Genomic DNA, 15,264 nt, shown 5'->3' with positions numbered 1-15,264 from the left:
GACACCAATCGACTGCATCAAGTCACCGACGACCGAGCGATGGAAGCTGATATGGACCAATTACGGCTTCTTATACTGCGCTCCGTATTCGGAACTATTAGCCCGGCGTCTTGACGTCACAAAATGCCAGGAAGGGGACAGGAAGCTTGAAGTCTATCAATTTGAAAATATAAGAGGTAATAATGAGATAGATCTATGATTATTGATTCGAAAATATTTTTAAAGGTTGAGAGCATATCACAAATTTCACTAGCATATTCGACAGTTCCAGTTGTCAAACCACGTAAGTGCCTCTGAAGTATGAAATTGAGCATTATTATGCAGTGTTCTATATCGTTTTCACACTTTTCAAACTCTTAAGAAAAAGGTTCATTTGATCTTTTTTGATCAAGTTCCTTTCTCTTCAGTCTTTATATGTATGCAAAATTATAATTTGTAAAAAATATCAACAAGGATTGCCATGGATAAAGCAAGATAATCTCTCGACCTGCGCAGTGGATCAAGCTCCTAAAAAGTAGGGGTTGATGGTAGAACAAAACTGCCGCCTGTAAAATTTCGCAAACCACCGCGACGACCGTCTCAACATCTCCATCACACGAGAGTACCACTAAGTTCGTAGGCCTGGTTAAAAGCGGCGCGTAAACCCTTCTTCCCATAAGAATTATTGAATTTCCTTGATTTCACCTGAAATAGAAAGATACATCGGGAGATAAAGGGGTGATTAAGAAATTTCTATCCATGGAACTGTAACATTGGTATATGAACGAAATGACAATACCCATAACACAGTAAAATCCTATTTGAGGTCCATTACACAGAACAGCTGGGAATTTTTAGAAAAAATGTGTCACCGACATTTCAATTCAACTACTTGTATAACATATATCTGAATATACATCAAACCACAGCAGCAAACCGATTTCAGGTGCACGGGAGATTGCACGGAAGATGTGTTTGGAAAAAAATACCGTGATATATTTATACACGTACGTTCCTAATAAATAACGAGAGATGAAGATTCCACCGTCGTATCAGGAGGAATTTATTATCACAACAACCACGCATGTGAAGAACGGGGATAGCTGAGCCCTTCAAAAACTGGACCCATCGTTGATTTTCGAATTCTTTAATTTAAATCACGATGCAAACATCGAAATAACAATTACATATTCGTCATTATACAGTATTGATTTTATTCAAGTTTTATATTTATACACTATAAAATAAACAAATTCTAACTAACATATAAGAGGTATGAGGTTCCCATGATGGCCGTGCGCAGGATTTTCAAGGGGCAGTTCTGGTTTTTGAAAAAAAGGCAAATTTTCACGGGAAAGGGCACACAAAAGAAAACAACGGATTACTTTTTAAAGTATTCGCCGCCTATAGGACAGTATAAGTTCCAGGACAGCCACAAAGAAATTAGGTTTCATGATATGCCCCGCCATTGTAGATACCCAATGTATTTCCTTTTGCAGTAACGGGGCCCTTTCAGCTAAATATGTCGATCATTACTTAGTTTTTATGAAGATTTGTCCTTTCTGCCCCTCCCCCCCAGACTTCTTGAGGATTTTGTTGTGCGGCCGATAAGCTGGGTAGAGATTCGTAGCAAGTCATTTGAAATTATGATGAAAATGTTATACCCATTTTTGAATTGGATCATCCTGGAACTGCCCTGTGCTGTAGACACGCTGCTCCTGTTTTCCTGTAAAAGGTGCTTCTCCAACCTGTTTATTTATCATGATATTTCCCCTATTGTAACAGAAACACAAATCTTTGGAGGGCACCTACATTATAAAGGAGGGTTCACTTGCGACCCTTGAATCCCCTGTGCACGGCGATGGTTACAGGTTTTTATACCCGATTCTCACTAAAAACCAAACTATGAATATTTAATAAGTATATATATATATATATATATATATATATATATATATATATATATATATATATATATATATATATATATATATATATATATATATATATATATATATATATATATATATATATATATATATATATATATATATATATATATATATATATATATATATATATATATATATATATATATATATATATATTGTCAATACTTCACACAAACCCCATATGTTTGGCCATTCAGTTTATGAGAAATTACAAAAGTAAACGAAAAAGGTGGTGTCGAACGATGCCTCCCCGTATCGTATCAGATATTTGATCAGTTTGGACGACGCGATGAAACTATTTTATCACCTATTTTGTCACCCGTGTTAACGAAATGCAATAATATAGTCTTTCACGAATAGTCTTTCTGTAATACATTCGTGATTATCTATCACAGACTTGCAGCACACTCTCTAAGTCGAATATAATCAAGCCGAGCTAGTGAATCCAGCATTTTCGAACACTTTCGGCGCTTTAAGGCCTATCGTCTTTGATTTCAGGCACAATTCCTACAATGAAAGGAGAGATGATTAGTTAAAAAGACGTCGCGCGTAAACTTTATGCGTTTTGTATGTACGATAATAGAATTGACATTAATGGCATTATCCTTAAGCAGAAGTGATTGCTAAACTATATGATATTTTTTGCGACATCTTTGTGAAAGAAATTGCATATAAAAGTTGAGTGTATTGTGCGAAAAGCTACTTCAGTATCTTATGTATTCATACTTGAAGCCTGCTGTATACCTTTCCGATGTATACAGGATGCATCAGGATACGGTAAAATCTAATGAGTGCAAGGAAAGGTTTGCAGTGGGCTTACCTCGGCAAATACTAAGCAAGATTCATGCAGTTGGAAATGATTTGTTGGTGCAAACAAACAAAAATAGATATGAAAATTGGTAATCGTTATCAGTCAATTCTAGATCAATGCGGCCAGATTTAGTGCAAACATTTTCAGCCATGTAGCTCCATATGGATCGCCCGGTACACCTTTCTGAGACTAAAAAGTTGTACCAGGAAAGCGATTTTCATAGATATCTGAGTAGAGTCGTATAATGAATAAAATCTTATAATGGATTAGAATGCTTTGGTTGGGATCATTGTTAATTAAGATATCACTGTGTCTTACCCGTCAGCTTGGATACAGAGTTGTTCGTGTCGGACGGTCAAAATGCACGTTATATTTCAACGTGAGAAAAAGAATCTCGATGGCCTACACGCGCTCATATTTACCGCGAAGATATCAATTGAATAATAGTTACATGAACAACTTTCATTCGTGGATTGGTCATCGCTAACCGAAAACACTTAGTGACAGGTTTGATCTCTTTCGTCACAGTGCTATAAAATGAAACCACTCATTATTCAAACATGCACGTGCGTAACTCATGCCTTTTTGGATATTGATAATTATCTGTCTTTTAGTACGAAGGATTATTCCATGCCCTAAATTAATCAAATATGACACAGGTGCATCCATTATTCGCGTCTATAAACGTAATGATTCTTGAAATTTAATGTGTAAATGCAAATACAGCAGGAATTAGATTTGAATATAATTAATGTAAATGCGACACCCAAAACCAGATGATTTTGTGGCGCGAGATAATTTTGCAGCTGCGAATTTATTCTCATTTTTCTTTGCAAGGCGACTGCGAGTATATCAAAGCAGTGCAGGTGCGTTAAATAGTCGTTACAGGCAAATAAACAAACATAAAATAGATAGTTTGAATAATTGCGCTAATTGTATACTAAAATACGTATCATACGCACACACTAAACTGTACCGGTAGTAATACCAGCAGTTAATATTATAGGCATGAAATGGCCCACATTATCGGCTTCTTCGTAGTCGGTTAGGTGCAGGCCCGCGGTCCTCACCATGTTTCTTTCGCTGGATAGATCAAACCCGACGCTAGACGTGGCTGTAAGGGCGCTGTTGAACATAAACCGTCGTCTCTATCAAATACAATACCATTTGGCGATTATGTATTAGAAAAGAATAGAAATGATCCCGTTGTCTAAGGTGAGCTTTTACAGCTGCCGCAAACAGTTACTTCAAGTCGAAACTCCCTCGTCGAAATACCGTCTGCGTAAGAGTGCTATACGTAATGGGTGGAAGGTGTAAACGAAATTTTTTAAAAAGTATATACGTATTTACTTAGAACAGGTGCTGCACTACATCAGACATCGAAAGTTATCTACGAAACGAAATACATATATGTATAAACTACACAGTGTTGTTACATCATGAGAGAAGGGTAATTAGGAATAAGAAACAGTTTTTATATTTACACACGCATACGTACTTTGTATTCTTGATCTTTTCGTATCATTTCCCGCCTTCTCTTCAACGCCTGAAAGACGGTAAAAATCGTTTCCTTTATACTTAAAAAAATCTTTCTGATTGATGTTGTTGGATATAAATATGAATATTCAAAGTACACCAAAAATGTGTTTTCGATTGAATAGAAATCACCAGACGTATCTTTCCTACTCTATCGGTTTTTTATCTATATACATGCTACTCACGCCGAAATATATGTGCAAAATAAACAGAACGTGGAACAGGGCAAATAAAATGCCGAACGTTATTATTGCCCACGTATCAGCCCTGGTCACTTGGTCTATCGTGAATTTTCCATTAGCGATCTGTTTGAACAGCAGGCGATGAACAATCGCGTGCCAGAAATTAACTAAAATTAGCAACGTCATTGAAACCAATATGTATTTATCCTGAAAAAAATACCAGAAATAAATATAAAATGTCATACTCGTATTCAATAGAATAATGTAAAATGCCAGACATTATTTTTGATTGTGAAGATTAAAAATCCGTTGCCGTAATATGATTACCGCTGAATGGTTTTTGACAGTAGACGCATCAAGATATCTATCATACCGGTACATTTATACAGCTGGGCGATATGATGATACACTTACCAAATATGTCAGATAGGATATTTTTGGCAAGCTTTGATTGACAACGAATTTAAATGCTACGGCGGTGAGAACCAACGTAAACGACAGTTGAAGACGATTCTGGACGAGTTCTTCGTTCACGGAAAATGTGGCGAATATGAGGCAACAGATGAAAAACTAAAAAAGACATCAGTTACAGTTGATAGATCGATGTGACAAAGTTACCAGGCAGGTAAGATTTTTTTTTCCGAAAAAGAAATGTGTAAGCTCTCAAACTCAAACTCTAACATCATGAAGCTATAGTAATCAGATAACGCGGATGTTTGAGCTACCCGTTTCTATGGTGATATAAAGATGGAGTGAGGAATTGATTAGTGAACCAATCGACTGACTGCAAAGACTGAACTAGCAAAAAATTCAATCGCATAAAGCAAGTGAATCATTGATCGCAAGCTGTAGATTTTTCCCTCAATTCTGTTTTACAAGAAAATCATGGCAAGGGAATAGGATTTCATATCATTTGGCTTCGTTCTTATTTTCCAGACAATTATATTTGAAATTCGTTTTGAAATGATGACTTATTACTGGTATTTACCATGACGAGTAGAATATTCCAGATAAAGAATCCTGGTCGTCTTCCAGCTCGGCACGTAAACACCATGGCAGGCGACCGATATGGCGTGCCCGAAAATTCTTTTAACGAAGATTTTTTATTCACTTCGACGTGCGAATGCAGATCCCATTCTTGGGCATCTACGAAAGTCTGAACATTAATGCAACTGAGTTTGTTCGGGTCCTCGACAAGATCGAGCTCTTTATCTGATCGTTCACTTGCCACTGTTATTGACAAGTCCTGAAATCAGAACAAATCATGTATACATTATAACACAGATATGTACAGATATGTATAGTAAACCCGCCTAACTGATGGCCAACTCGGCTTCTCAATTATCTCGGACAAACACGAAATAATTTTAACTAGCTAACGTATTTTCCTATCGTTAATTCGGATTTTCGCTACCTCGTTCCGGGGTTCTGCTTAGCTTTTGTCGGTCTCAGTTTGCCCGAGGTTTACTATATGTTAGACGATCATCCAATCAGTAGAACTGTGCATGAGTTGTTTTTTATTCGTAGGTTTATTTACTATTTCTATACTCTTATTTGATATTATCCCCGAGAACGTTGGAATCTATCAATATTACTTTACCCTTTAGCATTCATTGCGTAAAGAAAAAAGTTCAATCGTTTAGCAATATGGCAGCGTTCTTCTCTTAGATAATTGTATCAACAATGAAAAGGTGACTTCATTCAGCAAACTGAACCGGATATTACCAATATAAATCAGAAACTCCAGCGATGAAACGTTTCAGACCTAGACATTTATTTTGTGCTTCTGTAGTGCACAGGTATCGTGGTGGATACTAATGGACACATTGAGAACCAAATTATCATTAGTTCATTGAGAAAAATTAATATGAAAATCGTTTACAGAAGTGTAGTACTGACTTCATCATAACCTTGGTGAAATTGCTTTCAATTTTGATTGACTTCTCGTTACCTAAGCGTATAAATTGCTATTTGATCGTTTCAAATTGCTATTTCAACAGTTCATAGATGTTTTTTATTTTCTAGATGACCTTGGCATTACCGAATAATCATAGGAAAATATGCAAACACGTGACAGTGGCATAGAAACACGCAATTAACATCAAATCTTCCCCGTAAATGCATTTGATTATATTCGATGACACATATTTGTGCATAAATAGAACATGGAAGGCATTCTATTTACCTGTGTGTCAAATGGGAAATGTTTTAATTCCAGGTTCTCAGCGAACGTGCCTTTCAGTCGCCGTTTTTCGACCATAGTAGCTTTGCCGTTATTATCAAATTGCACAGACTGCCAGATATCTTCCTTCGGTTCGTCACTGTACGTGTTCTCTACGACAAGTTTCGGATTCCAGTATTTCGAGTAATCAACTGTATTGATATCAATCTACATTAGAAAAGAAAAATAAATTGTTACTGGCCGTTTTTCTCGACTAATGCATTATATTTATCGATTCGTTTCCGCATCGAACGAAAACTATCGCATTAGATAAAACCGAAATTTATCATGCCCTTGTTACAGTTCACGGCGTATCACACGGAGAAACGCCCAACGACTTTCTGCCACACAGATTTCAGGGGTTTGGTTTGCTAATAATCATTAATGGCTATCAACATGTCATATACCACTGACTCCAATAACGCAACTCGTGTTATAGCGTTATGTGAGATAAAACGATTTATACAACCATATTATATTGCTGCAAAATATCATCTAAGTTGATGGATTTGTGAAACTACTTCTATTGTCCATCGCATCGTATGCATGTAATTGATGCAGCATTTTCATTTCCATTATACCGAATTGTAAGGGCTTCTAATTCACTGGCGCATTAAGTGAAATTCTTTTCTAGGGCTGCTTTGCTAACTGTTGCTTCAAAGCAGTCCTTCATTAAATATTATTAGATTTTTAATGTATTTTCTTATTCATTAATTTTGTAAAAATTTTACTTGAAAATAAATCATATCATATCATATCAAATCCATCACGCCTCGTTTGATAAATGAAAATTTTTGAAATTAACTCACCAGGATTTTTTTGGACGATTATTGATCGCATCAGAAAAATTCACGAATAGCCTATAGATTACCTTATCATCCCAGCCATCGAGGCTTTCTTCTGGCCACGTGGCGTACAAAAATATATCCGCTGTATAGTTTTCTTTCAATGTATCAATTTCGCCAATCTTTAGGAAAACCATCCGTAATGCCACCACGACCTAACATAGAAAAAAAAATAATGTGAATCATTAGAAGATCATCAAAGTGTGCATTAATTGGTTGCCAACACAGAGTCCACGACGAACCTAACCACCTAATAACGCTTATCGCTGAGAGTATTTTATGCGAAAAGATGATGTTCAGATAAAATTCTAAAGCATCAAACGTCATATTGCGAGACCTCACGTTGAGTATGATTGTTTGTTGGCATTATTGCTATGGACGTGTGACACTGATTTCCATCTATCTTACGCAAATATTGACTTTTTCAGGAGGAATGTTCTTTGGAAATGAAATAATTTTGTCTCCAATAGCGAAAGACTAATCCATAACATTGGAACTAACTAGGTCACGCTGTTTAGCTAAAAACCGACTTTTCGCGTACCCAAATTGCTTACCTGTGTACTAGTAAGACTCTCCATCTCCCGAAACTATGTGCGCTCATACAATGCTCAGTTAACATATGCCACTTGGGAGATTTATATTAATGCGCGAATATGCATTATAAATACCCGAAGATTCAACATCTGCGCGTTTGGCTGATATAAAATCCAATAAAGTTTACCTGGACGTTTTAATTATAAGCCTTGTTATAACGGGTATCGGTATTGTGGCGTAACGAGATAGAATTACTATGATGTGGTCCTTGTTGTCCTTCGATTTATGATTTCGTGACGGTATTGTTAACTAGACATTAATCGGACAATGATACATTTTATCGTATTTTGGATGGTTTTAGGTAATATCGATCAGGTGGTTGAATGTTCAAGATATATCAATACCATGTCTCATTTGAGATCGATAAACTCGTTGTTTTTATAGGTGCACCTGTTTTTCATTCAGTGTTCAAGATAGTAATAATTCAGCGTGTTAATGTTGACAATTAATAGTTGTCTACATAGCTGATATAATATTCAATAAAGTAAGATTTGCTTAGCATGCATCGATTTTCATGGTCGCTCGCCATCTGTTCTGTAATGTAGTGGAGTGTTCAGACGCATCCAATTTCTAAAATCATCTGCTTGAATCACGCCTCAATTCCACGCACGGAGACCATAACAGAGTCGGTATCTTTTTACAAACCGAATTTTATCTAAAAGGAAGCATGAATTCTAAAAAATCTGACGGGGTCCTAAACTTTCTCAATCGAGTCTGCATGGCACAATCCAACATTTCGAAAAAAAGAATCATCCCCTCTACCCCACAAAAAAATGTCCGCATGGAATTTCATATTACCCAACGTTTATTTTTGTATAGTTTTAATTCAAATGTATTAGCCTCATAATTCACCAATTATCACGACGTATTGGCCTCATCCGAGGTCACTGATGACTGGTGGCGATCTGAAAGTCTTTTTCGCCGAAAAGTTGAATACTTAGCTTCAAACTCCTTCCAGTTCTGGGAATTAAGAACGCATGAGGTTCATCTATGATTTATTGATCACTCCTCAAGAAAGTAATTAATTTCAGTAGATAAGCAATAAATCTAGTGGTAAATAGAGATTACATTCATGGTTTATTCATCGATAACTACCTCGTTATGTGATCAAGATTCGATCGGGGTGAAAATGTAGTATGCCCACAAAAAATTTACAGTAATATATTATTCGTGTAGAAGAGATTGATTGCGCGAATTTCCTAAAATTTCCTACTAGTTTTGAGATCAGGAAACTTAATTACTGCGTATACGTATAAGGGTCTTTGCGTTAGCCGTTTTGATTTTTAAAAAAACCTATTCATCGAACATTAGAATCATCTTAATCTAAGTACGGGAAATATACTAATTAAGCTATTAAGCTGTTTAAATATTGCGAATCGACTGCACAAACAACGTGAATAATGATATACGGTAATGGAAAATCTTTTCTTCATTTATGTATTCATTATTTTGTGCAAAAAAGACCTTTAGTTGGATTTCGATCGAGCGCTATTCTAGCTACGAATCGACTTCGTGAGCCGAGACAGAATACCCGCAAAATTCATTTATATCCGGAATTTTTGGTCTCCTTTTCAACTATTGGTAAATTGAATCGTGCGCTCAACAACATTCGTTATATCGCAAAAACCCTTATTGCGTTCGTAAATAACATTTTGGTTGAAAAATATCAATTTCCTTGAAATGTCCGAAACTGTGTTTCATGTTATTATTTTCGTCGTGCTTACCTTTTCATCCCTTAAATCCGGTGGATAACTGGCCAAACTCTGAGACCGTTGGGGCTGCTTCTTGCCCGTATCTGCTAATAACTGTTTATGCGCTATGCGACTGTACAGTTCCGTAAATTTGTCAATGGACGACTGTAAATGAATTAGACTGCTGGTCAGATTGGAATCCATCACGAACGTTCGTGGTCCATTTCTTGCCGATCCGGTTCGATATTTGAAATCCTCTTCAGGGTCATAGTCGTTATTGTTAGTGGTATTTGAAGGCATCTTATAGATAACCATCGATATTCGGGTTCTCGCAATAGCAGCTAATAATCCTCGCCCAGTCCATGATTCATGTTATAGTATTATATGGCAGATGTCACATATAGAATCGCTACAGGAAGCTCTGTTTTAGCAAGCACTGAACAAGATCTGCAGTGTGTTTCTGAGTGTCACAGGTGGTTCAGCGTTCATATTAATAATCCCAGTGTCGATCGAAACGACATCTGTAATTCTGGCCATCGCAGACTTAGTCATAAACTTCATCGAAAAAGAGAACAAGTATCTATTGATCGATTCAAAGAACGATTAAAGGATATGTGTTGCTTTCGGATTTTGTTTATGATACCTTTTAGAAGTTCTCTATCATTTTAAAAAAAGTTTTCGGCGAAATCGAATAAAACGGATGGTGCAAAAAAGTTTTATGGGTGCCGTGAAACTTTCCCAAAATCTAAATTAAAGGCAACTAGTAGTTCGTTGAACAGCGGATGTTCTTGGGTGGAAATGAAATGTGTGATTTGTGAAAAACGATTTGGCTAACATCTAGTCCTCGGACTCCACACTGATTCTATCATTTATTTCTAAGCATACGGCGGCACAATCAGTCACCCGCCTGTTGGCAGCCAGTTACAATATCCGGAATTATATGGGTTCATGATTTCGTTCCCTAGTGTATTTCCTCAAAATCAGAGCTGGTTCAACATATTATATCAGGTTTTGGCGAATACGGCCGCGGCACTGAGTTGTAACCGACCCGATGAGGTTAGCGGTAACCAGTCTAATGGAGTATCCTCTGGTAAGTGAGTATGGATGTAAGAATACAGCGAATTACTTAACATATTTTTACATGAAATTTAAGTATTAATTATTTGACTATTTCTATCATAGAAGTTAATTCATTGTTTCAAAGATCACACCATCGACATCAATTTTGTTAAATCCCCGAAATATAAGAACTATTTCTTCAGTTGACAGAAACCCGGAAATGCGGCACAACAAATCACGGATGTCCTTCGGTCGTTCTTGAAATCATCATTGTTTTCCTATTCTGGGTGGTCTTTTCGCCTTTCTTTTAATGGTGTGTTATTAGGATTTTTATAACATCGGTCATTTCCATAAACCATCTATACAATACATCAATGTATTTACTGTGATTTTTGTGAGAAATGACAGGAAAGCTCTTCCGCGACACTTCATTTCTCCCCCACGGCCACATCAATATAACAGCAGAACAGACACAACGCAGGAGCCCGAGGCGTAGCGAAGAGGATGGCCGATTAATAGGCCTAAATTACCGATCTATGATGCGTCGACGTCTATTAGGCTGGTTGAGTGAAATGATCAGTAGTTGGGCCTACTGCTACTAACTCTACTACTTCTTTTAGTAGGATACGATGTACAATTCTATTAGTAGTAGATATCTATTACAGGGAAGTTGAAAAGATGTCGTCTGGGAAAAAAGAAGATGCTGCACAAGTTTACAACACTGCAAACATTAATCAGGGACCTGTAACACCTCCAGGATTTGAGGCGATCTATTCAGCATGCCGACAACTGTATCCTGACCAACCAAATCCATTACAAGTCACCGCTTTGGTGAAATACTGGTATATAAGCAATTTCTATCAATGCTGGATATATTTTCATATATCTTCTAGAAAACCTGATATCATATAAGCAAATGCTATTTTGTGATGTTCCATTATAGGTTGGGAGGTCCGGACCCTCTAGATTATATAAGTATGTACTCAAATCCTGGTTGTCCAGAAAAGAATGTGCCCCCACATTGGCATTATGTTAGTTTTGGATTATCTGATCTTCACGGCGATGGAAGAGTTCATGAGTAAGTATCATATCCATTATATATTTCCTTGGGACATTATCCAATATACAGAGCTTGGTTCTTAAACCTGGCTTTAATGAATTCACTTATTTATCATGAAAGCAATAATTTATTACTTTGATTTGTTTACAGTTCTGCCTACCGTAGTGGATCTGTTGATTCCCCGAGCGGGTTTGGTTTCGAAATGACATTTAGACTGCGAAAGGAACAAGAAACAGCCCCGCCAACGTGGCCTGCGGCCCTCATGCAAGCCCTTGCGAGATATGTTTTTCAGTCTGGTGAGTTAGTACATTTCATGATCTGGTTAAACAGGGGGAAAATAGAATTCGAACGTATGCCACTTTTGTTCTTTATAGAAAATACATTGTGCGAAGGTGATCATGTACCGTGGCATAGCTCATTAGATGGTAGTGAATCTCGAATGCAACATATGCTCATGACTGCGGATCCTCAACTTAAAACAATAACCACTGCTTTTGGTGTGGTGAATTTTGTGCAAGTATGTAGTTGTAGGCTAAGCAATTATCGCTGAAATGGGAATGAATGAAAACATAGTGCCATGTCGATGAATTTTTGTAAAGGTTGTTGGTGTTTGTGAAGAAGAGTTAAAAGCTGCCCAACATTGGAATGGAAGTGGTATTATTGACCTAATGAAGACTGTTGACAAGTTTGTATCTATTTTCACGTCATGTCTCTTATCATTGGTAGAAAAGCTTGAAGAAAATCACTTTTAAAACCATTATTTCAATATTTTTTTTCCAGTGCTGGAGGTGCATGGCTTATAACTGATATGAGGAGAGGGGAAAATGTATTTGAAATTGACCCACAGTTACAGGTAAATACTGGGATTTGATTCGTATTGAGCAAAAATATCTTTTTAAATGACATTTGTTTCTCTTAACACAGGAAAGAGTTGATCAGGGTATATCACTAGAAGGCTCTAACCTAAGTGGAGTTAGTAGCCAATGTTCGTGGATCGAATTATCAAAAGTCAGTAATGACAACAAGGAAAATTATGACAACTTACGCCGAGGCAGTTCAACTAGCGATACAACAGATGCACCAAATATAACAGATTTAGGTAATGTTTATTTATTTGGTAGGATAATTCAAATGATACAATAGTACCCTGCTTGAACAGCAATTAATTATCTATTTCAGAATCTGAGCAAATAAAGAATGCTTTAACAATTGGTTTGGGATATTCAAAGCCAGTACTTCCACCCATACCATCTGGAGATTCATCATCAAGGTAAAATACATGATTGTAGATGTTTCACTTTATCGATACATCAGTATTATTGTGTAATATAATATAATGTTTCTATTCAGAAAAGCTTCATTTGATAGTAATTTGAGTGGTGATGCACCAACTGAACTCCTTCGTACAAGAAGTATTGATGCCGTCCACTTGAAATTTAGTTTAGAGGCTGGAAAACTGCTGCCACTTGCTTTGTTGTAAGTTGTTGTGTAGCCTCTATATTCTTCGTCACAGTTTTATCCATTTATATTTTCAATGAGTTTCTTTTATAGAGGAAGATTGAAACATGGTCGCCATTTCACTTTCAAAAGTATTCTCAATGATGTGGCTATAACATTTGTTTCCCAAAGTGTAATTGGATCAATAGCTGATGCCTCCCACCCATACGCTGCCCATGGGCCATGGTTACAGGTCAGTAATGAAAAAACGATTTTCTGTAAAAACGAAATCGCTTTCTTTGTTACCGATAAGATTTAACTTGAAATTTCAGGTTCTGTTGACCGATGATTTCATAGATCATATGTTGCGTGATATACAAATATTAGATGAAATCGATGTGGTATGTTATTCTGAAAGATGAATTCTCTTAATTATTGTTATAACTATTGAACTAGTATTATTATTGTTGTTACTAATTATTTATCTTTCAGATCGATTTGCCAAAAGTATTCCAATGGTGTGAACATCATATGACGATTACAATTTGCCCAGATACAGTGGAATCAGTTGTGTGTAGTTAGTTGTTAGGAGTTTTATTACAATTTCATTGTCTGCAGGCCCTAGATAAATAAGTATAACAGTATTGGAAGCTGGTTCCAGATCTTGGCCCAAATGGTCTTTCGACAATACACAATTGGCTGTGTTGAACTTCATTATATATTTTTGAATTATTAGGCTCCAAAATAATGAATCTTGACATAATAACGAAGTATAGAGACATTAAATTTTTATGTTGCCCCCGAGTGCTGTTATGAGTTCTGCAGATAAATGATTCACTTTTGAGTTATTGCATTTTACTGGGAGTCTACTTCCATTGATTTTTACACTGCTGGAATTTTAAACTCTGCCACTCAGCAAATGTACAACGAAATTCAAAGATGGCGTTTGCAATGACCGTTCTGTTATAAAAATGTATTTTTACTTTAATTTAAGTACTGGTACTTGAAATGAAGTACTTCCAATGTATTGATATCTATTTTTCATGTATACTCGTACATACATTGTGTATAATATAGTTTTAAGCTTGTATAAATCAGTATTCAGTTCACATTCAGCAAATCTGCATTCGAACTGCTATGCTTGATGTTAACAATTGAATAATGAATCTCATCGCATCAATGATTACAAGTTAAATTATGACCAGCTGTTGGCGCATTTAATTATTTACTTAGTGACCTGGCATTTATCAGTGTTATCAAAAATACATGTATTTTTTGTATTATCCATTCACAGGATTTGAGGAATATATTGCAGAATTTTGCTCAAAAAATGTTTAATCTGATTCAGATCTGTGATGTTGCATTAGTGTATATTAGGCTAAAAAATGATACTTTGTGTCTTCTAATTGGCCGGGTCATTTTGTAAACCACAATAAAAATTTGTAATCAGTTCGTTTTTATAGCTGACGGGTCTGTTATATTTAGCTTGATCATGATTTTGAAAAGTAATGTACAGGGTAGATAGATGGTCAACCGGATGAACTTTTAAGCTCAGCTGAAATGAGGAACAAGGTACCAATTTTTTTGCCTAAAATGTAAAGTATAGTGAATTTGATTAAACAAGTTTTAAAAAATTTCTACAAGACCTTAGCAGTCCAAATCTTGTGTTAAACAATTATGGTAACAAAGATAGAAGATGTTAACTGTTTTATATCTATGTACTATTATACGACAAACTGAATATACAAGTTGTTTTTCTGTGTACTATAAATAAGTTGTCTCTGTAGTTGTTTCTTATTTGCCAAGGGGTCATTCATTTATTATGTACTCATTAGGGGAGGGGTCAGTACAATGCATACCGTAATACTTAATGTATATGAAAAAATGGCCGATTTTG

General features: G+C 36.1%; 2 protein-coding genes across 5 annotated transcripts; one reads left to right on the top strand and one right to left on the bottom strand.

Annotated features, from left to right (window-relative positions):
* Positions 1 to 224: 224 nt before the first annotated feature.
* On the bottom strand, positions 225 to 10,261 carry LOC141899711 (cys-loop ligand-gated ion channel-like). 4 transcript variants are annotated; one of them, XR_012618642.1, is made up of 9 exons: positions 9,845 to 10,261; positions 7,553 to 7,681; positions 6,646 to 6,849; positions 5,449 to 5,706; positions 4,875 to 5,030; positions 4,464 to 4,667; positions 4,241 to 4,288; positions 488 to 684; positions 225 to 293 (listed from the first exon to the last, which is right to left on the bottom strand). XR_012618642.1 is itself a non-coding variant. In XM_074786157.1 (9 exons), exons 1-8 carry the CDS (start codon positions 10,124 to 10,126, stop codon positions 4,115 to 4,117), a joined length of 1,299 nt encoding a protein of 432 aa, XP_074642258.1. In that variant the 5' UTR covers positions 10,127 to 10,261; the 3' UTR covers positions 653 to 684; positions 4,093 to 4,114. The 4 variants fall into 4 exon arrangements, 3 of the variants coding, with proteins under 3 accessions (XP_074642257.1, XP_074642258.1, XP_074642255.1); XM_074786157.1 differs by lacking the exon at positions 225 to 293 and adding an exon at positions 4,093 to 4,132 and having other exon boundaries at positions 653 to 684; XM_074786154.1 differs by lacking the exons at positions 225 to 293; positions 488 to 684 and adding exons at positions 2,101 to 2,438; positions 3,705 to 3,890.
* An 855-nt stretch (positions 10,262 to 11,116) lies between these two features.
* LOC141899323 (suppressor of fused homolog) lies at positions 11,117 to 15,121 on the top strand. The gene is made up of 13 exons (XM_074785566.1): positions 11,117 to 11,183; positions 11,536 to 11,712; positions 11,814 to 11,948; positions 12,081 to 12,226; positions 12,305 to 12,447; positions 12,530 to 12,615; positions 12,711 to 12,783; positions 12,855 to 13,029; positions 13,110 to 13,200; positions 13,281 to 13,406; positions 13,482 to 13,620; positions 13,700 to 13,768; positions 13,860 to 15,121. Exons 2-13 carry the CDS (start codon positions 11,549 to 11,551, stop codon positions 13,947 to 13,949), a joined length of 1,437 nt encoding a protein of 478 aa, XP_074641667.1. The 5' UTR covers positions 11,117 to 11,183; positions 11,536 to 11,548; the 3' UTR covers positions 13,950 to 15,121.
* The last annotated feature ends 143 nt before the right edge of the window (positions 15,122 to 15,264 follow it).

The sequence above is a fragment of the Tubulanus polymorphus genome, chromosome 2 (genome assembly GCF_964204645.1).
Source record: "Tubulanus polymorphus chromosome 2, tnTubPoly1.2, whole genome shotgun sequence".
Taxonomy (NCBI): Eukaryota; Metazoa; Nemertea; class Palaeonemertea; order Tubulaniformes; family Tubulanidae; genus Tubulanus; species Tubulanus polymorphus.
This window is presented reverse-complemented; position numbering and strand designations above follow the sequence as displayed.

Excerpts from the sequence above, each read along its gene's own strand:
- LOC141899711 (XM_074786154.1), bottom strand. The coding sequence starts at position 10,126 with ATGGTTATCTATAAGATGCCTTCAAATACCACTAACAATAACGACTAT. Across the intron at positions 5,031-5,448 it reads GGAATATTCTACTCGTCATG|TTTTTCATCTGTTGCCTCAT; the intron begins GTAAATACCAGT and ends TGTCTTTTTTAG. Across the intron at positions 4,289-4,463 it reads TTTTGCACATATATTTCGGC|GCGTTGAAGAGAAGGCGGGA; the intron begins GTGAGTAGCATG and ends ACCGTCTTTCAG.
- LOC141899323 (XM_074785566.1), top strand. The coding sequence starts at position 11,549 with ATGTCGTCTGGGAAAAAAGAAGATGCTGCACAAGTTTACAACACTGCA. Across the intron at positions 11,713-11,813 it reads ACCGCTTTGGTGAAATACTG|GTTGGGAGGTCCGGACCCTC; the intron begins GTATATAAGCAA and ends GTTCCATTATAG. Across the intron at positions 13,030-13,109 it reads ACCAAATATAACAGATTTAG|AATCTGAGCAAATAAAGAAT; the intron begins GTAATGTTTATT and ends TATCTATTTCAG.